The sequence below is a fragment of the Heteronotia binoei genome, chromosome 20 (assembly GCF_032191835.1).
Source record: "Heteronotia binoei isolate CCM8104 ecotype False Entrance Well chromosome 20, APGP_CSIRO_Hbin_v1, whole genome shotgun sequence".
In the NCBI taxonomy this organism is placed as follows: domain Eukaryota; kingdom Metazoa; phylum Chordata; class Lepidosauria; order Squamata; family Gekkonidae; genus Heteronotia; species Heteronotia binoei.
In genome coordinates, this window is record NC_083242.1 from 13,100,058 (window position 1) to 13,122,549 (window position 22,492).

At 50.4% G+C, this 22,492-nt stretch overlaps 1 protein-coding gene across 1 annotated transcript in view; it reads left to right on the top strand.

Moving 5' to 3' along the window:
• The first annotated feature begins 245 nt into the window (after nucleotides 1-245).
• Nucleotides 246-22,492, top strand: part of LOC132588594 (dynein axonemal assembly factor 8-like) — a 97,804-nt gene continuing 75,557 nt past the window's right edge. Inside the window, exons 1-6 of the mRNA XM_060261026.1 lie at nucleotides 246-424; nucleotides 4,591-4,705; nucleotides 6,998-7,145; nucleotides 13,915-14,046; nucleotides 16,417-16,611; nucleotides 20,598-20,930. Coding sequence (XP_060117009.1) covers nucleotides 246-424; nucleotides 4,591-4,705; nucleotides 6,998-7,145; nucleotides 13,915-14,046; nucleotides 16,417-16,611; nucleotides 20,598-20,930 — 1,102 coding nt within the window. The remainder of the gene's footprint in view (nucleotides 425-4,590; nucleotides 4,706-6,997; nucleotides 7,146-13,914; nucleotides 14,047-16,416; nucleotides 16,612-20,597; nucleotides 20,931-22,492) is intronic.

The window sequence follows — 22,492 nt, forward strand, 5'->3', positions numbered from 1 at the left end:
CATCAAGAACCGAGAGGTGTATCGAAGCTGACTCTACCGGATCCCAGAGCTTCTGACACTACGGCTACAACACCGACTTCTGTACCGAAATCGCCTCCAACTCCAGACGTCCCAACGCAACTGTCGATACTGATGGACAAGATCGAAGAGGAAGTTATAAGAATTCGATCCCTATCACCATCGCCATCCATTCACGAATCCATTTCTTAACCGAGGAGCCGACAGAATTGCCACCTCATACCCAGATGCAGGAAAACCAACTCGACTTACACTCCTTCTGGGACGTGTCGGCGCCAAGGAGATTCAAAGATGCTACTGTATCCCCACTACATATGGAATCCCCTCGACACCGAGAACCCCGGACCTATCGATACCAAGAAAGATCTCCGAGCCGAGGGAGAGATCGGGATTTATGCGCCCATCGGTACCGTGAAAGATCCTTGAGTTGGGAAAGAGATTGATATTGTTACTACAGCCGGTCTCGATCTCCATACAGACGTCACTACACGCCTTCGAGATCCCCTTCTGTTGAATATCATCGTCATTGAGACTACCCTCGGTACCGTATTGATCAATACCAAGATGCGGAACCTCAGTACCGTGAAGATTCTTCTCAACCAAAATATAGAGGAATGGCCCAGTCTTACCAGGATCCAATAAATATGTCACTGACTCCTTCAACATCAACTTCAAAACAACCTCCTCAACGGCCGAGTCAACCCACGACGAAGCCTCTGGCTACAATACCGATACTACACACCACACCACCTGACGCTCCAGAAGAGGAATCTGAAGCTGAAACCTCTGAATCATCTCATTCAGTCTCCTTTCCAGCATCACCAGCATCCGACATTGTTAAGCCAGCGGAACTGTCTCCATCAGAAGGAGCAAAATCTTATTTGGACTTAATTTCCAACATAGCCACCACATTATCAAACTAACAACTGATCTTCCAAAAATATCTGACGTGGTCCATGACTTGGTTCATGCCGATCTACCTGCAGGATCTTCTTTACCTATGTTACCAGTCCCTCTAGAAGCCCTGAAGGAAGCCTGGGATAAGCCAGCCTCCATCCCGCCAACATCCAAACGCGTAGAATCACTATACAAGATTCATGCACCAGAATCCAAGTTCCTGTTTAATCATCCAGCTCCTAACTCTATGATCGTGTATTCGTCATCAAAGTCTAAGCAAACATGTCATCCTGTACCACCAGAGAAAGAAGGAAGAAAGCTGGATACAATAGTCAGGAAGCTCTACTCTATCTCAACAGCCACAGCCAAAATAAATAACTATTTAGCTTATTTTTCCGCCTACTCCTTTAATATCTCCTCACAACTGAGTAATTTGGTAACATCCCTGCCAGAAGCATCCCAGAAACAAGCCTCTAAGCTCCTACAAGAGCTTAATCGTCTAAGCAAGCAGCAAATTAACACCGTAAGACATGCTTTGGGCTGCTCCTCAAGATCGATGGCTGCCTCCATTGCATTACGCAGACATGCTTGGCTACGTTCATCTTCCGTCCAACCGGACATAAAATTCAAAATTGAAGATCTTCCTTTTGATGGACAAGGCTTATTCAATGCAACCACTGATGACATCTTAACCACAGTGGACAATAGTAGGAAAAGAGCCAAGAGATTTGGCGTTAACCAGCAACAATCTCAAACTAATAGACAAAGACTATGGAAGACACCATTCTACAAGCACCCTCGCTCTCCCAGACAAACCGACTACTGGAAGCATAAGGCCCCACCGGCTAAACAGCCATTCCACCAACACCAACAACCTCAGCCAACCAAGAAGATTGCTACGGCTACGAAGCAGTCTCTTTGACTTGTTCATATTGCCACCACCACTAATACGTCATTACCATCCAACTGCATCGAGCCTACTTCCCTTTTATCCCATGTTGAAGTCAATAACAACAGACTCATGGGTTCTAGCAATTGTCCACAGGGGCTACTCCATAGAGTTTGCTTTGCCCCCAAAGCGCAATCACTTTATACCTACCCCTCCCTCCCTACCTCTCCAAGAAGAAATTGCTGCTTTGCTGGCCAAAGCGGCCATAGAACCAGTTCCACCTCAATACCATCGCATGGGGTTCTACTCCCGATACTTTCTAGTTCCAAAGAAAGATGGAGGGCAGCGCCCGATATTGGATCTTCGCGAACTCAACAGACACATCCAATGCAAAAAATTCCGCATGATCACCTTGCAGTCCATCCTCCCTTTCATTCCCAAAAATGCCTGGATGGCACTCATCAACCTCCAGGATGCATATTTCCATCTTATGATCAACCATTGCCACAGAAGATTCCTGAGGTTTCGAGCCCTCTTCTTTGGCCTATCCACAGCATCAAGGGTTTTCACGAAGTGCATGGCAGTGGTGGCAGCGTCCCTTTGTCAACAGAAAATTGCAATTTATCCATATATAGACGATTGGCTCGTAGTAAGTCAATCAAAAGAACAACTAAAACGGGACATTTCGACCATTCTGGAACTTTTGTCATCTCTGGGTCTACAAGTCAACCACCAAAAATCCAACCTTGTTCCAACACAAGACATTCAATTTATAGGAGCACGTCTATCGACTATAGATCACAAGGCCTATCTGCCAGTGGACAGAGTCAGCAATATTCAAACATTGGCCAATACTATCATATCTCAACCAACCCAGACAGCCCTTACCTTCCAACGCATGCTGGGTTTGATTGCGGCCACAACCTCAGTCCTTTCTCATGCAAGACTTCGCATGAGACCCCTACAACTGTGGTTTGTTCAATCATTCCATCCTCATCGTCAATCTCAGCGAACCCTACTGACAGTTCCACGTCACATTTTACCAGCTTTAGAGTGATGGACAATACAAGATCATCTCCTCATACGGATGCCATTCCTAAGACAACCTCCATCAGCCATCGTCACCACGGATGCCTCGAGATGGGGTTGGAGAACCACTTTCGACACATTAACAGTGCAAGGACAGTGGACAGCATACAAGAAATCTCTCCACATCAACTGTTTGGAACTCCTAGCAGTCCACAGAGCACTCAAATCCTTCCTGCCATCACTTCACGGTCGACACATTCAAGTTACATCAGACAATGTGGCGACTGTGTTTTATATCAATCAGCAAGGAGGGACCGCATCCACCAGTCTCTGCAAAAGAGCTCTAGCCCTTTGGTATTGGAGCATTGCACACAACATACACCTGACAGCTGTACACTTTCCTGGGGTCCAGAACTTCCAAGCGGATACCCTAAGTCGACAACTCGTCAACAATCACGAGTGGACACTCAAAAAGTCGTACCTCCAACCAGTCTTCAAAAAATTTGGAGTTCCCCTTATCGATGTGTTTGCCTCTCCAGACAATGCCCAAAGCACCCGATTTTATATGCGAGGCCCCCCTTCGATCCATTCTGTGGGAGATGCCTTTCTCTACCAATGGGACGGACCACTCCACTTTCTGTTCCCGCCGATTCCACTAATAACAAAGACTCTCCAAAAGATCCAACTGGATCAAACCAATTGCATACTAGTCACACCATGGTGGCCCCGTCAACCTTGGTTTACCACCCTTCTTCTTCTCTCCAACAGTGTATTCCACTGCTTCCCTCAAGCTCGGGACCTTCTTTTACAACAGAATGGCAAGGTCCTACATCACGACCCAGGTCGCCTATGGCTGACCGCATGGAGGATCAGTTTTTAGACTTTCCTGCGGAAGTCAGACACGTTCTGTTGAATGCCAGAAAACCATCTACTAGGAAGTCTTACTCCCTAAAATGGAAGCAGTTCACTGAGTATGCTACTCATCACAATTTCCATCCTACATCATCTTCTATAGCTCAAATCCTGTCATACACCTTTTCTCTTTCTGAATCTGGTCTTACCTATTCATCGTTGAAAGTGCACTTAGCTGCCATTTCGGCTTTCCATCTGCATATAGAAGGACGCACAGTATTCTCCCATCCTGCTGCAAAATCATTTCTTAAGGGCATTCTGCATCTCCGGCCACCAACCCGTCAATTACACCCCTCTTGGAATTTATCCTTGGTTCTAAGCCAACTAATGAAACCTCCCTTTGAACCAATGGCATCTATCCCACTGAATCTTTTATCGTGGAAAACAGCATTATTAGTGGCACTTACATCTGGCAAAAGGGCCAGTGATATATGCGCCTTTCGGACAGACCCTCCTTACACTGTTTTCCACCATGACACAGTAGTTCTACGACCTGACCCTGCTTTTCTCCCGAAGGTTGTGCCACCCTTCCATTTAGGGAAACCGACTACTTTGCCGTCTTTTTTCCAAAATCCTACCGACAAGGGCCAACGAACCTTACACAATCTTGCTGTACGCCGAGCCCTTGCTTACTATATAGACAGGACGGGTTCTTTTCGTAAGGACTCAAGACTTTTTGTAGCCTACGGAACCCATAAAAAAGGACAAAGAATCTCTACCCAGAGACTCTCTAAGTGGCTGGTGGCTGTCATTACGTTATGTTATCAACTGGCTAAAGAACCTGCCCCAGAACATCTACGAGCCCATTCCACAAGAGCTCTTTCTACATCCTCTGCCTTCTCCAGGGGCGTGCCTATAGAAGACATCTGTGCTGCTGCAGTCTGGTCTTCTACATCGACGTTCGTCACGCACTACGCATTAGATGTTCGTGCACGGCAAGATTCGTCCTTTGGACAGGCTGTACTCCGCTCTATCTTTGATTGAAGCCTACAGTCTCTCCACCAGTGAGTGCAATTATCTTTGTGTTTATCTGGATGTTTTAATTGATATGCATGTATAACCTCTGTAGTTTCTTTTCAGAACCAGCACCCACCTCCGTGCAGTTCAGCTTACCAGTCACCCATGTGTGGGACTGCAAAGAGACCATGAAGAAGATAAACAGGTTGCTTACCTGTAACTGATGATCTTCGAGTGGTCATCTGTGCAGTCACACACGCCCGCCCAGCCGTCCCCGCTGCTGGTTTTTTAAGATAGTCTGCACTTATACTACTATTGTACAGCGGCTAGAAGAAACTGGGTGGGTGGAGCGCCTTCCCCTCGCTCCAGACATGCGCAGTGGATGCCTGCTCCCAAGAGCGGGAGGGAGTGCGGGCCAAAATAAACGCCTAGGCTAGCTTTGAATTCTCCGAGGTCAGGTTCGTCCCAGCGGGAAAACCCATGTGTGTGACTGCACAGATGACCACTCGAAGATCATCAGTTACAGGTAAGCAACCTGTTTTTTGATTCCCCACTCCTCCACTCGCAGCTGCTGGAATGGCCTTGGGTCAGCCATAGCTCTCGCAGAACTGTCCTTGAAAGGGCAGCTTCTGGGACAGCTCTCTCAGCCCCACCTACCTCACAGGGTGTCTGTTGTGGGGGAGGAAGGTAGAGGAGATTGTAAACTGCTCTGAGACTCTGAGATTCAGAGTGAAGGGCGGGATATAAATCCAATTTTTTCTTCTTCTTCCCGCAGCTCCATGCAGCTAATCGTGGCCTATCAGGGACAATTTAAATCACAGTAGAGACATGGAAGGAAGGGGTTGAACAACCATCCCTCCCAGCAGGGGAGAGGTCGTGGCTTGGTGGCAGAGCATCTGCTTGGCATGTAGAAGGTCCAGGTTCAATCCCTGACATTTCCAGTTAAAAGGGTCAAGTAGCAGGTGATGGGAAAGACCTTTCTCTGCCTGAGACCCTGGAGAGCAGCTGCCAGTCTGAGTAGACAATACTGACCTTGATGGACCAAGGGACTGATTCAGTGTTAAGGCAGCTTCATATGTTCACGTCCCTCAATCTTCAAAGAACCACATGGTTTGCGATTATCCTAAAAATAAAAGACACCTGCAAAAGATCCTAAATTCTGATCTCTCATATCTCATCTAATTGGCTCTTATTGTGAATTATTGTTTTTTATAACTTAACTACCGAACTCACTCAAGATATGAAGCTTCTTAATAACAACGTCCAAGCTCGGCTGAACATTAAGAAGCTGCATGTAGATCCCCTGCTGTGTAATTTTACTGGGGTTAACTGGTATAGTTAGTCCAGTACCCTCTAGTAGGGGAGGGATGGTGGCTCAGTGGTAGAGCATTTGCTTGGTAAGCAGAAGGTCCCAGGTTCAATCCCCGGCATCTCCAACTAAAAAGGGTCCAGGCAAGTAGGCGTGGAAAACCTCAGCTTGAGACCCCGGAGAGCCGCTGCCAGTCTGAGAAGACAATACTGACATTGATGGACCAAGGGTCTGATTCAGTATAAGGCAGCTTCATATGTTCATAGTTAGCAGAGTGTTTTAAATAAAGCTACAAACACAGCAGCGTCTGTTTACCAGGTAAACTCAGCTTACAAAGCTGAGGGCCAAACTTGCTTAACATAAGAGCCAAACAGAATAAACATCAGATGTTTCAGAGCCGCAAGAAATGAATGTCAGATGTTGGAAGGAAGGAAGGAAAATAGATAGGGGGAAGGGAAAGGTGGAAAGAAAACAGCTTTAACTTTAAATACATTATCTAAGCCACTGACTGGCTTGGCTTGGAAAAGTGATTTATAGAGGGAAATGCCTTCTCCAAGCCAGCCAATGGGATGGTGGGGGTTTTGGGAGCCACACAAAGACACAATATGTGTGAAAGAGCCACATTTGGCTCCTGAGCCACAGTTTGGCCACCTCTGGCCTACCACCTGCAAAGTGCCGCCATAATATCATGTGACAATGGCCCAAATAACCATACAGCCTGCTGGTGCAATCAGTGTAAGTCTGGGCTACGGATGATCCCTGTGTAAGTTTCACAGTGATACACAGAAGCAAGCCCAATTTCTGAAGGCTTCCCTTCCCACTGGCAATTTTCTGCTGGAGCATTTTCTCCAAGCACATGTGCCCGAACATCCAAGTCTCCGACTTGGCGAAGGCCAGTCTTGCGGAACGTTCTGACCCTTGGCTCTTTTGATAACTTTCAAGCTGAATGTCTTAACACTGTAAATTGCTGGCTTTGGCCATGACAGGTAGCCGTGTTTTGCCCTTGTGAGGATTCTGGTCTGCTTGATCGGAGTGGCTCAGGGGACAGCTGTCCGGTCCAGCCCCGAAGGCACTGCTTAGTTCTGCTGCTGAGGAAGGAGAATGCTAGCCATCATATCGCTGTGCTGCTGAAAGGTAAAAACTCCGTTAGCCACAAAGTGTAGATTCAACACTGTGTTTAGGGCAGTGCTTTGGGTCTTGGTGCTTTGAGGGGCAACAGTGGGAGGGCTTCTGGAGTTCTGGCTCTGCTGATGGACTTCCTGATGGCACCTGGGTTTTGGCCACTGTGTGGCACAGAATGTTGGACTGGATGGGCCATTGGCTTGATCCAACATGGCTTCTCTTATGTTCTTCTATGGCACAGAGGTCCATCAGTGGCTATTAGCCACAAGGTAGAGATGGAACACTATTTCTGGAGCAGTGAAGCTCTGTGTTCTTGGTGCTTGGGGGGCACTGGTGGACCTCCTGATGGCACTTGGGTTTTGGCCATTGCGTGACACAGAGTGTTGTACTGGATGGACCATTGGCCTGATCCAAGATGGCTTCTCTTATGTTCTTATGTCTGGGGCAGTGATGCTCTGTGTTCTTGGTAATTGGGGGGGGCACAGTGGGAGGGCTTCTGGAGTTCTGGCCCCGCTGGTGGACCTCCTGATGGCACCTTAGTTGTGGCCACTGTGTGACACAGAGTGTTGGACTGGATGGGTCATTGGCCTGATCCAAGATGGCTTCCCTTATGTTTTTATGATGTCTCTCTCCTGGGAGAGAACTGGCAGTTTGAATTGACCTCCAAATCCACGTATGTGTTTTTACAGCCTCAGAAGTAATAGGGGAAAGCAGCACCATGTTGGAAGAATATTGTGAGGTTGAAAGCTTTCCAACAGATAGCCAAGATCTTCTTCGTGGTCTCTGTGCATCACACTTGTGGGATTAGGCGCCTGCGCCGATCTCGATCGGTGAACTTCAAAGCTGTGGATTTCCGCGGGCCGACCCAGCGCGCATGCCCAGGCGCCCCACCGCGCATGCCCACAGGGACGGCCGCGGACATCCCGCCAGTTCTCTTCTGACCGCCGCGCTGATCGGTTGATCTCTCCGCCACGGTCGGTGAACTTTCTCCTTTTCGGATTTGCATAGTTAGCTGTATATAGTTAGTTTCGTAGTTAGATAGTTTAGATAGTGTAGGTTTGTTTCCTTATTTTTATCGAGAGAGCGGGCTTCCTTTTGTTTCCCGCCCTTCGGGGTTGGGACGCCCCCCCCTCTCTCTCGTCGTTTCCCGCTTTCCTCCCTCGTATGGAAAGGAGGTGGGGATTTTTTCGTCGCTGCTCCGAGTGTGGGAGCAAGATTGCCCCACCAGACGGCCATTCGCTCTGTTTACTGTGCTTGGGGGAGCGACACAAGCCTGATTCCTGCCCCCATTGTGCAAAATTCTCGAAGCAGACGCGCAGGAACAGAGCGGCCCGGCTTGCAGCTGCCCTGATGGAGCGAGCGCTCTCCCCGCGAGCGGACCAGACTGAATCCGGGCCCGGCCAGACGGATCAGTCGTCATCGACCCCAGTCGATACCGAGCGGCCCGTCGTTACCGACCAACCCCGGAAGCGATCCGGTTCGGTAGCCGCTTCAGAGTCCTCGGTGCCGATAAAAAGGCCCAAGGAGGACAAAGGGATGCCCTCGGAGAAAAAGAAGCTTAAGAAGTTAAAGCGATCGGACTCTCAGTCCTCTCCAGCATCCCCGGTCGATCCGACCGCGCCGATTGTTCCGCCGCTGAAGCTCTTCGCGTCACCGGTCAAGCGCCCGGGCTCTCAGCTGGCGTCGATGTCGACTCAACTTATCATCTCCGATTCGGAGTCGGAGATCGAATCGGCACAACGCATCGGTACCCGGCACAGTCCAGCCGAAGGATCGGTCTCTCAGCCTCGGGGTTCTCCTGCTCGACAGCGATCTCCCCGTCGGGACGGCTCCCCGGTTCGACACCGATCTCCCCGTCGGGATCGCTCTCCCGCTCGGCACCGATCTCCTCATCGGGACCGATCGTCCAGCAGCCGATCTCCGCGCCGCAGAGATGACGACCCTTCACCACATCGTCTACTCACCAAGGTCCCCTGGGACCAGAGACAGTGGCAGTACCTGTATGGGGCTTACTCCATGCAGCACCCATTTCCGTGGCTTCAACAACCACAGAGAGACTGGGACCAAGCCTCTGAGACTTCATATCGCTCTAGGATGTCTCATAGAACGCAACGTAATGAGCCGTCGGCATCAGCGTCGAAGCCCCCCGAACTCGACAGGCCAGTCCAGAAGGAACCCAAGCGTTCTCCACCAGCCAAGGAGTCGACACCGATACCTCAGGAGCTCCCTTCCCGGCATCGTTCCGAACCCTCCGACTCCCCCGAGCCATCTTCCAGGTCAGTGGATGACTCATCGGGGACCTCTGATGGTGAAGCCTCACCGCCTCCGAAGACTTCGGAGGAACAGCCGATATCTCCGTCTGAGGACCTCAAATCCTACGGAGATCTTATAAGGAGAATGGCCCAGACCCTCTCCCTCACCACCGTTCAGCCTCAACCTACAGTGACTGACACGGTTTTCGATATAGTGCAGCAGGACACTTCGACGGCGATTGCCTTACCGCTCACAAACGTCATGTTGCAGACGGCCAAGGCCTCTTGGGACAAACCCTCCTCTACACCTGTCTCCTCTCGCAGGCTGGATCATATGTACAGGATCCAGGAAGCGTCAGCGGAATTCCTCTATGTCCACCCTAGACCCAACTCGGTGGTAGTATCGTCGTCCTCCAAGGCGCGAAAGACCCACTCCACCCCGCCAGATAAAGAAGGCAGGAAACTGGACGCTATGGGGAGAAGATTGTACTCCGCCAGTTCCCTAGGGGTTAAAATAGCAAACTACGCTGCATGCTATGGCCGTTACCAATATGCCCTCTGGGACCAAGTCTCCACCATAATGGGCTCCCTTCCTGAGCAGAGCTGCAATGCATTGCGAAAGTTACAGAAAGAGGGTATGGCGCTGGCAAAGCGTATACACGTCGAGGATCTCCCCTTCGATGGAGCATACGTCGAGGATCTCCCCTTCGATGGAGCAGGTCTGTTTAGCTCCACGACGGACTCGGTCCTCCAGGAGCTGGATAAAAGTATCAAAACATCCAGAAACCTGGGGGTGTCCGGGCAGCGCCCTCCGTCCAAGCGTCAGTGGCCTAAAACTTGGCAAAAGAAGCCGTATTCCAAGTCACCTGACAGACAGTGGCGTTCAAAATCAGCCCCTTTCACTCGGCCTTCTTTCCAGTCGAAACATAAGTACTCCCCATCCTCCGCCCAACCTGCCCGCCAGAAGGCCGCCAAGCAAGGCAAGCAGGGCCTTTGACTTTCCTCCAGTTGTGGCCGGCCCACAGGACCTGGACTCTATCCGCCTTGCCAATTTCTTCCCTGCCTGGTCCCGTGTCACCTCGGACCGGTGGGTATTGTCAATAATCAAACGGGGGTACTGTATAGAATTTTGCCACCGCCCTTATACCCCGAGGTTTGTCTCTACAGCTCCTTCTCTGACCCTCTGCGAGGAAGTCAAGTCGCTCTGTCAAAAGCATGCCATCCAGAAGGTTCCCAAGGGCCAGAAAGGTCAAGGGTTCTACTCCCGATACTTTGCGATCCCCAAGCGGGATGGGGGCCTCCGACCGATCATGGACTTGCGGGCCCTGAATGCCTTCATAAGGTGCGACAAGTTCCGAATGACATCCCTGCCTTATATCCTCCCCCTCCTGAGCGAAGGAGACTGGATGGCGACTCTCGATCTGAAGGACGCTTACTTCCACATCTCCATTCACCCTCGGCATCGGAAGTATCTGCGCTTCACGGTCGGAGACGACCATTTCCAGTACAGAGCCCTACCATTCGGCCTTTGTACAGCCCCAAGGGTTTTCACCAAGACCATGGTGGTCATTGCCGCTCATCTTCGGCTTCAAGGCATGACACTTTTTCCATACATCGACGACTGGCTCCTGGTGGCGGTGTCGAGGGAGCAGTTGCTGCGTCACATTTCCATCACCTTGACCTTGGTGAACGAGTTGGGGCTCCAAATAAATCTAAAGAAGTCTCATCTGACGCCTTCTCGGGAAGTACAATTCATCGGGGCGATCCTGGACACACGAGTATGCAGGGCGTTCCTCCCCTCAGACAGGGCGGACGCCATAGTCAAGCTGGTGTCCTCCCTCCGACTGAATCCAACCGTTCCGGCCCGGATACTCCAACGGCTTTTGGGACTTATGGCGGCGACGACCTCTGTCCTTAGGTTTGCGAGGCTTCGGATGAGGCCCCTACAGCTCTGGTTTCTGCGGAGCTTCAGGTGCAACGTGGACCACCCTTCCATGTTGCTCACGGTTCCAGCGGAGATCCTGTCGTCCCTGTCCTGGTGGGGCTCGAAGAGTCACCTGTTGGAAGGGGCTCCCTTTCACAAGCCAGAGCCGACTCGTACGCTCACCACGGATGCCTCCCTGTGGGGTTGGGGTGCCCACATGGGGGGGATGTGTGTGGGGGACCGATGGCCAGGCCATCACGCCAGTCAACACATAAACTTCTTCGAGTTGCTAGCCATATTTCATGCCCTTCGCTCCTTCCTGCCGCTCCTGGAGGGCAGGGCAGTAGCAGTGATGACGGACAATACCACTGCCATGGCTTACATCAATCGGCAGGGGGGCACAGTGTCCAAGAGGCTTTGTCAGCTGGCTCTCCAGGTCTGGGAGCTGTGCATCTCTCGGGGAGTGTTCCTACGGGCAACCCACCTCCCGGGAGATATGAACTCACAGGCGGACTTTCTGAGTCGGGGCGGAGCTCTACTGCACGAGTGGGAGCTCAATTGGGAGTTCCTACGCCCTGTCTTCCGCCGTTGGGGGACTCCGGAGCTGGACGTTTTTGCTACCAGGCAAAATGCAAAATGCGACCTGTTCTGCTGCAGGGGGGGTGCGGACCCCTTAGCGCTGGGGGACGGGCTCCTAGTGCCATGGAGGCATCATGTAATCTACTTGTTTCCGCCTATACCGCTCCTCACCAAGGTCGTTCAGAAGATCCTGAAGGAACGCCCGAGGGGGATTCTGGTGACTCCGTGGTGGCCCCGGCAGTCCTGGTTCCCGGTGGTTCTCCGTCTGTCGGGGGGGATGTACCATCGTTTCCCTCAAGTGCGGGATCTCCTGCTCTCTCACCGAGGGCAGGTCCTGCATCACGATATTCCTCATCTGCGCCTAACGGCTTGGCGCCTGGACCCAGATTCTCAGACAGGGCCCAGTTCGTCATCATGAACTGCAGAAAGTCTTCCACAAGACGGTCTTATGCAGCCAAATGGGCTAGGTTCGCCAACTTTGCTGCAGACCGTTCTGCGGTGCCTGATAGGGCAGACCTATCAGTGATTCTGGACTTTCTAGTCTCGTTGTTGGACGGTGGCCTGGCACCCTCCTCGGTAAGGGTCTACCTAGCCGCGATCTCTGCAGAGCATGGGCCGATAGACGGCCATTCACCCTTTGCACACCCGGACACTAAACGTTTTCTGAAAGGCATGGCAAGACTGTACCCCACGGTTAGGGCCCCTGCGCCTGCCTGGGACCTTCCCCTGGTTCTCAAGACTCTGACAGGGAAACCCTTCGAGCCAATGGCGACGTGTTCGTCCCACCTCCTGGCGTGGAAGACGGCCTTCCTCGTGGCAATCACTTCGGCGAGGCGGGTTGGGGAACTGGCAGCACTCAGGTGCGACTCCCCCTACCTGGTGTTCTCTGCTGAAGGAGCCACGTTGCGTCCAGATGTCACCTTCCTCCCAAAGGTGGTGTCCGCATTCCATCTCAATTCCGAGATTCATCTACCAGTTTACTTTCCCTCTCCAGCAAATGACTATGAGCGGGCGTTGCACGCCCTTGATGTTAAGAGGGCACTTTCCTTTTACCTGCATCGTACGGGCCCTTCCAGGAAAGATGTTAGGTTGTTCGTGTCATATGCGGAGCCCTCTCTGGGGCAACGCATTTCCTCTCAGCGTCTGTCCAAGTGGATTACAGGGACAATTCGCTTGTGTTACCTTCTCCGGAAGCAGCCTCTTCCAGGTCCGCTCCGTGCCCACTCGACTAGAGCGGTTGCTACCTCTGAGGCCTTCATGAAGGGAGTTCCCCTGCAGGATATCTGTAGGGCAGCCACGTGGTCCTCGGCGCACACCTTCGTGACACACTACGCCCTGGACCTGCGACGCAGACAAGCTTCCTCGGTGGGCCGTGCAGTGTTGCAGTCTGTTTCAGAGTGACGGACCGGCTGGCCCTCCACCAGGTAGGCTTGAGCTTGCTAATCTCCCACAAGTGTGATGCACAGAGACCACGAAGAAGATAAACAGGTTTCCTACCTGTAACTGATGATCTTCGAGTGGTCATCTGTGCAGTCACACTACCCGCCCACCTTCCCCGCTGCAGCCGGTCCCGCCATGGGGCTGACGCGGCGGCCAGAAGGAACTGGCGGGATGTCCGCGGCCGTCCCTGTGGGCATGCGCGGTGGGGCGCCTGGGCATGCGCGCTGGGTCGGCCCGCGGAAATCCACAGCTTTGAAGTTTACCGATCGAGATCGGCGCAGGCGCCTAATCCCACAAGTGTGACTGCACAGATGACCACTCGAAGATCATCAGTTACAGGTAGGAAACCTGTTTTTGCATTTTTGTAGCAGGTTGCTACTGGAAGCATTAGCAGCTCTTAAGGGTTTTTGTGGCAGAATATTCATTATTTTTGCTCTGCAAGTGCCGCAGTATACTGTAGTGTCACCGCTGCAGGCAACTGGAAACATGACCCCGCATGAAAGTCATGTCTGGTGACATTTCTACTACATTATTCCAAAAATAGACTCTTCTCACATCCTTTTGGGGGTTTTGCCTCCCTGTTTAGGGTTGATGAACGGACTGGCCAAGAAAGGCTTCTTGGCGGAGATACAAAGGACTTTGCCACCCAGCGTTCAACTGGAACCAGGCTGGAGTTTTCATGCAGCCCCTTACACCGACAGCTTGCTGCAGGCTCTGGGTGCGTGAGATCAGAGCAAGGCCTAAGATGCAAAGCATGGGAACCCTTCTGTGTGATGGAGATCGAGGATAACACGATGGCTTAAAGGCCAAAGGCAGAGTTGATCTACGTTGCTCTGTGATTTTTCTTTGAAAGAACATTTTTGAGGGGGGGGGGTTTCGGGGGGGGGGGAGAATGCAGTCACTGCTGTTTATATCAGGGGATGAGCCCAAAGGGAGAGGGGTTTCTTTACTTTCTCCCTCTCCCCTGTTTGTTTACACTAAAAATACCCTGCCCATCCAGTATCGCCAGCTGTTTGTATCTGCTGTGAAAAAGATGCAAGCGTCAGTCGGTTTTTTCCCTTGCGGGGTGCAGAACAGCCGGTGGAGGGTGTTTTTCAGTAACAAAAAAATAACCTGTGGGAAAGAGTTTGAGACACCCTTTCTGCCTACCCTCAGCAGTCTTCCAGCTCAAAAAGCAGCCTCCCAAGAAAGTCACCCTAAATATTTTATATCTCAAAAAAGAGGACAATGTACCAATGGGCTGTTACCCCCAGAAAGTTCCTGATTCAAACCTTGACCCGACCATGAGCATTTTGTGGCCTCAGCCAAGGCACTCTGTCTCAACCTCAACCACACGTGGGCAGTTTGGGGGTAGTAATGCTGACTTACCTAAAAGGGTTGTAAGGATTACTGAGGTAATGCAGGAACACTCTGTAAATGCGCTGCATTAATGTGAATTCAGAAGGCCATTTTTTTCATAGTAAAACTGGAGTTGGATATGCCTACCATTGAAAGTTTTTGTGTGTTTGGGAGACTGACACCGGGAGCAGGCTATTAGCCACAGCTTATTGTTGGAGCTCTCTGTCTGGGGCAGTGATGCTCTGTATTCTTGGTGATTTGGGGGGCACAGTGGGAGGGCTTCTAGTGTCCTGACTCCACTGGTGGACCTCCTGATGGCACCTGGGGTTTTTTTGGCCACTGTGTGACACAGAGTGTTGGATTGGATGGGCCATTGGCCTGATCCAACATGACTTCTCTTATGTTCTTATGACTTCTACCTTGACCGGATGCACACAGGAGAGTGTTAAAATGTATGGCAGGTCAGTAGTACCATAATCAAAAAGCAAAGCAGCATTTCATTTACTTTTTGGTTGTTATGCTGGTTGCAAAATCAGTGTGCGTGGGACATTACAGAGTATGAGAAAGCAAGTCCCAGTCACCTGACCCTTTCATTTTAATGTATGCAGCTGGTTCGTGCCTCAAAGGGTGGTAGGTGTACAGGCAGGGCTTTTTTTTGAGCAGGAATGCAGTTCTGGCTGGCTTGGTGTCAGGGGTGTGGCCTAACATGCAAATGAGTTCCTACTGGGCTTTTTCTATAAAAAAGCCCCGTGCAAAGTAATGGCGGTGTTGGGGTGTGGCCTAATATACAAACGAGTTCCTGCTGGAGCTTTTCTACAAAAAAGCACTGCACAAAACAGTAGTGTCAGGGGGTGTGGCCTAATATGAAAATAAGTTCCTGCTAGGCTTTTCTACAAAAAAAGGGCCTTGTGTACGGGTCATCCTTCTGTACACAGAAGGAAATGCCGCAGCTGCACATACTAAGTGTCTCTGCAGTATTTATATTCTGGCTGTCCTGCAAGGTACTCAGAGAGACAATTGGCCTCACAAGTCAATTACACCGGGAGTGGGCTGTGTTCAGATGCAATGCCAAACCTCCTGGTTTGTTTGCAGGAAAGCTACAATATGTTTGCAGTGTGTTTTTATTTTTATTGATTGATTTAAAACATTTCCAGGTGGCCTTTCCACCCAAGCAGGATCACCGGGTGGAGTCCTTTGCCCTGTTCAAATGTAATGAGAAATTATGGTTTACCTGAAAAAGGAACATAGGGAGGAAACTGGTATATTCTAAGGGAGGATGAGGAATGCAGACATCTGTGGTTCATTCACGTTTGGCATTGTGTCTGAACTGGGCCATAGGCTCAGAGCTTTTTTTGAGCAGGAACATACAGGAACGCAGTTCCAGCTGGCTTGGTGTCAGGGGGTGTGGACTAATATGCAAATGAGTTCCTGCTGGGCTTCTTCTACAAAAAAGCCTTATGTGAAACTACGGTGACATCAGGGGGTGTGGCCTAGTATGCAAATGAGTTCCTGCTGGGCTTTTTCTACCAAAAAAGCCCTGTACGGACTCATTCAGGGCTCCCAAGTGAACTTTACAGGTGGGAAGAATTTGAACCCAGGTTTTGCGCTCCTGCCCTCTGCCCAGCCAGCAGCTGTGTGCCTGAATCCATCCTAAATCCAGAGGATCCAGAGGATCAAGCGTCCTTCTTCAGAGAAGGATGCAGGAAGGACATGCTGAGTGATCTGAAGATTTTTCTCATTCCTTTGGCAGGTGGTAGTTTTTGCGCCATGCCTGATCCTTCCCACATCCCCTTGGAAGTTTTACACCCTAAGAGGTATGCCTCCGATCCTGATATGGAACAAATCGTCCTGTTGACCTTGTCTGGGAAAAAAGCCATGAAGACTGCAGGTGAATTCCTTCACCCAATCCTTTCGCTTGGATACATGAAGGAAGCGCAAGCCCCAGGTAATCCCCACCTCAGAGCTTTCACAGGTAATGCAACTTTGACAGCCAGTTTGGTATGGTGGTTAAGTGTGCGGGCTCTTATCTGGGAGAACCAGGTTTGATTCCCCACTCTGCCACATACACCTGCTGATGTGACCTTGGGTCAGCCGCAAGTTCTTTCAAGGCTGTTCTGCTCAACAGCAGTTCTGAGAGTGTAGAAAAGCCCATTGTATAGGGCAGGGGTGGCCAAACTGTGACTTGGGGGCCACATGTGGCCTTTTTATTAGCCACAGCCTATTGTTGGAACTCTCAGTCTGGGGCAGTGATGCTCTGTATTCTGGGTGCTTGGGGGGAGCACAGTGCGAGGGCTTCTAGCCCCATAGGTGGACCTCCTGATGGCACTTGGGTTTTTTGGCCACTGTGTGACACAGAGTGTTGGACTGGATGGGCCATTGGCCTGATCCAGCATGGCTTCTCTTATGTTCTTTTATGTTCTTTCACATTTATCGTGTGGCTCTTGCAGCCCCCACTACCCCATCAGCCAGCTTGAAGAAGGCATTTCTCTCTTTACATCACTTCACCAAGCAAGCCAGCTGGCAGCTTGGAGTTAAAATTAAGTTGCTTTCTTTCCGCCTCTCCCTTCCCCATCTATTTGTTTTCCCCTCCCTCTCTTCCTTTCTACCTTGCAGCTGTCAATCAGCTGATATTCATATCTTGCAGCTCTCAAACATCTGACGTTTATTGTATGTGGCTCTCACGTTAAGCAAGTTTGGCCACCCTGGCATAGGGATATGAAAACCAGACTCAGAAGGATCTCAGGTAACAGGTAACAGGACCCCAGCAATCCTCCACAAACCAGAGCAGGTGCCACTTTACCAGGTAACAAAGGGCAACCTCGTCCGATCATTGTTTCCCCATTCACCCAAACCAAGCCAGCAGCTCCACTCCTTACAATTAACGCATTTGAACCAAAAATAGGCTAAAAAACCCATGAATGAGTGTGCCCCTAATTTCACAGCCTCACAAATCTGCTTGCGTCAGTTAATCCTCAAACTTGCGTCAATAACTGTGCCGATCGAGGCATTCAGCCCTTGTTTTTAATGCATTTTTCTTCACTGCTTTGAAAAGTGACATCTATAGATTAGGAGCCCATGCCAAACTTCTTATTCTTCTTTTCACTTACTTACCTCTTGGCACCAACAGACACGTGCCTTATTTGTTCGGTGGCTGAATAGGATCCATTGAGCTCTTGGAGAATAAGAACACATTACCATGTCTAACGCTGTACCAAATTCAAGGCAAGGGGGAGGGCTCTTTCTACAGAGGGTTTCAGCGCAAAGCCGAGGTGTCACTGTAATTTTAGAGCCACGAAAGCCCCACATTTCTAGCGCGCATGCAGCATGCCCAGTTTGCAAACACAAACATGAATAACTTCCTCGCGCATGCTAGGTTGGCGCTACAATCCCGTTTGGATCTATAATTAATCTCCTTGCCAAGGAAACATTATCAGAGATAGCCTGAAACCTATAATTACGTTATGTAGGAGCGCTTAGCAGAGACGGCGTTCTCGAGAAGTCCATTTCATCGGCAGCCTCTGAAACGGATTCTAATGTTTTCTTCCACTTCCCCTTTGTCAAAATGAGGCACCCTGTTAAGTCCCCTCCCCAAAAAACTCATTTGATCTCTTTCAGTATCAGCAAACTGAGCCTTTTAAACATAAGCGTGCACAAAATCACACGCGACACTGAATGCATTTTTTTCAGTTGGTGGACATGTATGACGAACAGAAAGGCCTGTACTGGATTTTTTTTTAACTTGCCAAGTACAACCACATAAGGACTTTTAATGGTTGTTTTTCCCCCACTTGGTTTTCAAACTGAATAGTCAGGTTTGTCAATCACTCCCAGGTCAGAAGGTTTGCTGGGAAGCAAAGATAGGGTTGCCAGCCCCCACGTACAAGTGGGGGGATCCCCTGGTTTCAGGGGCTTCTCCCCACCAGGGACCAGCTGGCTGGTTGGGAAACTGCACCCCTAAACAGGGACATAACTGTAGTAATGTCTTCCAGAAGTGACATTGTTGTGGCAGGGACATCAAGCAGGGACGTTCTGGATTTTGGGCCAAACTCTGTGGTTTGAGGGCGAATTTACCATAGAGTTTCACCCCAAAACCTGGCTTCCTCAACGCGATGATGTCACGTCTGGGTAACAGCAGCATGTTGCACGAAGTTGTGTGATGTCCCAGTCCACCCCCAGAATGCCCCCCTCCCCAGAAATCCTCCCACCAGAGCAGCAAGGGGACCTGGGAACTCTAAGCAGAGCTAAAATATAATTTGTGCCTTACAGTGGCTCTCCTCCTTTCTTGATGGTCGGGGACAAAGGGTGGCAATTGGGGGGGAGCTGTCTCAGAGGCACCCACTTCATTGTGGAGTGCCTCAGGGAGCAGTTCTCTCCCCAATGTTGTTTAACATCTTTATGCGCCCCCTTGCCCAGATTGCACGGAGGTATGGGCTGGGCTGTCATCAATACGCAGATGACACCCAGCTCTATCTATTGATGGACGGCTGGGCTGGTGATGTCCCTATGAATTTGGACCGGGCATTACAAGCCGTGGCTGACTGGCTCAGGCTGAGCGGACTGAAGTTGAATCCAGCGAAGACTGAGGTCCTTTGCGTGGGCCGCGGCGGACCGGGAGGGGAGATTACCCTACCGGCCTTTGACGGTGCGCCACTGGTACCAGTGCGCAAAGTCAAGAGCCTGGGAGTGCTACTGGAATCCTCTCTATCGATGGAGGCCCAGATAGCCGCCACTGCTAGATCCGCCTTCTTCCATCTCAAGAGGGCGAGGCAGTTGGCTCCCTTCTTGGAGCGCACCGACCTAGCAACTGTGATCCACGCAACGGTCACTTCGAGATTAGACTACTGCAATGCCCTCTACATGGGGCTGCCCTTATACCGAACACGGAGGCTTCAGGTAGTCCAGAATGCGGCGGCCAGGCTGCTGGAGGGACTACCACGGTGGGAACCTGCGCGGCCTGGGCTGCGGGATCTGCATTGGCTGCCGGTTGTGTACCGTGTTCGCTATAAAGTGCTGGTTATTACCTTTAAAGCCCTATATGGCCGAGGACCTGCCTACCTAAAGGACCGCCTCTCCCCATATGTGCCCCAGAGAGCACTGAGATCCAGCTCTCAGAACTTACTAACAATCCCTGGGCCAAGAGAAGCTAGGTTGAAGGCTACTAGGGAGCAGGCCTTCTCAGTGATAGCCCCTCGTTGGTGGAACGACCTTCCAGAGATGGTGCGAGCCCTGCGGGATCTGAACCAATTCCGCAGGGCTTGCAAAACATTTCTTTTCCAGCTGGCTTTCGAGATAGAACCTGATTAATCCGACGTGTGGACATCTAGCCATCTTGTGGATATTATGATTATAGTATTTTAGCACCTATTTTATGTATTTTATCTATTTTAAATAATCACTATGTAATTGATATATTTAAAATTGTTTATATTGTTTTAGATGAATCATGGGATCCCCATGTCTGTTAGCCGCCCTGAGCCCGCCTTGGCGGGGGAGGGCGGGATATAAAAATAAAGTTTATTATTATTATTTATTATTATAAGAAGGAAACAACGGCTGCGATCAGGCACACTAAATAATCCACTTTCCAACTGGATTTGACTGTGTGAACTCATTAGATAGTATCGGCGGTGTTAGCGTCTATTGACTATGTAATCGTAGCTTATCGTTTTATTGTATAGCATTTTGTAGATTGCTTTAACGTTTTGTGTTCTGATGTTGTGTTTTTCCTGGTTGTTAGTCGCCCTGGGCCTCTGCGGGGAGGGTGGGATTTAAATCTAATAAAACAAAAAAATAAAATAATGTAATCCTGTGTGATCGCAGCCATAATGGGCAAGAAGAGGAGCCATGCAAGGGCAGGATGTTGAGGATGGATTCTCCTGCAAAAGACCGCCATGGTAATCAGTGACCGTAATTCTTCTCTTGTCTTGGCAGTCTCCAACGGCCACGACCAGCGATTCGAGCTTCTCGCACTGAAGTGGCTGCCCTGCCTCACTCGGACTCAAACCAAGGAAACGACTCCTTTCGAAGTGGGCGATAAGCACTGGCACACGAGCATCAACGCGCTCATGTCGAGCCCCGCGCTCATCTGCGCGCTCCGGGGGATTGGTGCCTTTGCGGGCCTGGCTGAGATCCTGAGAGCTCAAACGCTACCTGGCAGCAAGCCAAAGCCATACCCCGATGGTCTCTGGAGAGTGATGTCGTCAACCCCTGAGACGGCCTATCGGCAGGCAGTCCTCTTCTTCACCAAGGAAGATTTTGTAGGCGGTGCGTAAGATGTTCTCCTTCTAACACAAAGCTCTTCTACGGAAGATGGTTGGGACCAATACTCCCTCTAAGCTGTGGAGTCTTGCAAGCAAAAATTCTACTCCATGAGCTACTGGCATTCAAGTTGTGTGCTTACTGCCTAAATTAGTTTGCTCTGGGGCCATTTTTCCTGAGCTGAGACAAAAATGTGTGAACCAGAGGCTAAAAAAAATCTGTGTGCTAGCTGACACTAACAAGGCTTAGAGGGGAGCACTGGTTGGGACCGGCCTCAGACATTTTGATCCTTGGGCTGGCAAATCCAATGGGATCGCCCGCTCACAGGAGCCATATTGTTATGCAGCTTCTGCTCATTACAGGGATCTGCCCGCCTCCTGCTTCTGTACCCCCATTGGCCCCAGTATCTGCCTCTTGAAGGCTGCACGTTGCCTCATTACTGAGCAGCCGCCGCTTGCCTGGGCACATCATTAATTCTTTTCCCTCCCCTTCACATCCAGTTCCAGTCAAGTGTTAAAACGCCAAATGAGGACCAAAGGCTGCCATCGCTTCTGAAATTCAGAAGTGTCTCAGCCAGATAATTAACTGTTGACATGTTGAAGACAGGAGACGGTGTGATTGTAATAACTCGATACTAAAAAAAGAGAGAGATCTTTTTTTTTCCGTTTTGCGACAGAGGGAGGCAGACACAGGCTCACAGTCTAGCAGATTGGGGTTGTGATTTCCTTTTCATTTTCCACCCCCCTGCCCCGCTTCCCTGAGCAGTCAGAAGTTCCAAGGGTATCGCTGCCAGTACTCCCTCTAAGGCAGGGGTGTCAAGCTCATTTGTTATGAGGGCCAGATCTGATATACCTTGTTGGGCCAGGGCATTTAAGATTAGGTAGCAGGGAGATTTTAGATTAGGTAGCAGAGATATAAACTTTATAAAGGACATAGACAAACACAATTAAATTTTAAAAAACCTTAAAACATGCTTAAAACGTTAGCACTTGTTGGTATTAAAGGTGCTTTCTTTGTATCCCTTTTATGGGATCCAAGGAACTGGGCAAAGGAAGCTCTGTCTCCTTCCTTCCTTCCTTCCTTCCTTCCTTCCTTCCTTCCTTCCTTCCTTCCTTCCTTCCTTCCTTCCTTCCTTCCTTCCTTCCTTCCTTCCTTCCTTCCTTCCTTCCTTCCTTCCTTCCTTCCTTCCTTCCTCAGGGGACCAGAAGGTGTAACGAAGAGAGGCTTGGCTCAGTAGCTCTGTTGTGCGATTGAGAGAGACTGGAAAAACAAGCTCTACCGTCCCCTCTTCCTCTGCAAGGGAGGAGCCTCAGCCAATGGAGGAAATAAAGGTTTTGCTCTGTAGCTCCTGCACGATTGAGCAAGCCCTTGCAAAGCAAACTGTGATGCAGAAGGAAGCAAGAGAGAGGGAGAAGGAAGCAGATGACAGCCAGTTGCTCAAGGGCCTGATAGGAGCCCTCCAGGGGCCTGATTTCGCCCCCCCCCCAGGCCACATGTTTGACACCCTTGCTCTAAGCTGTGGAGTCTTGTGAACAAAAATTCTATTTTGTGAGCTACTGGGATTAAAG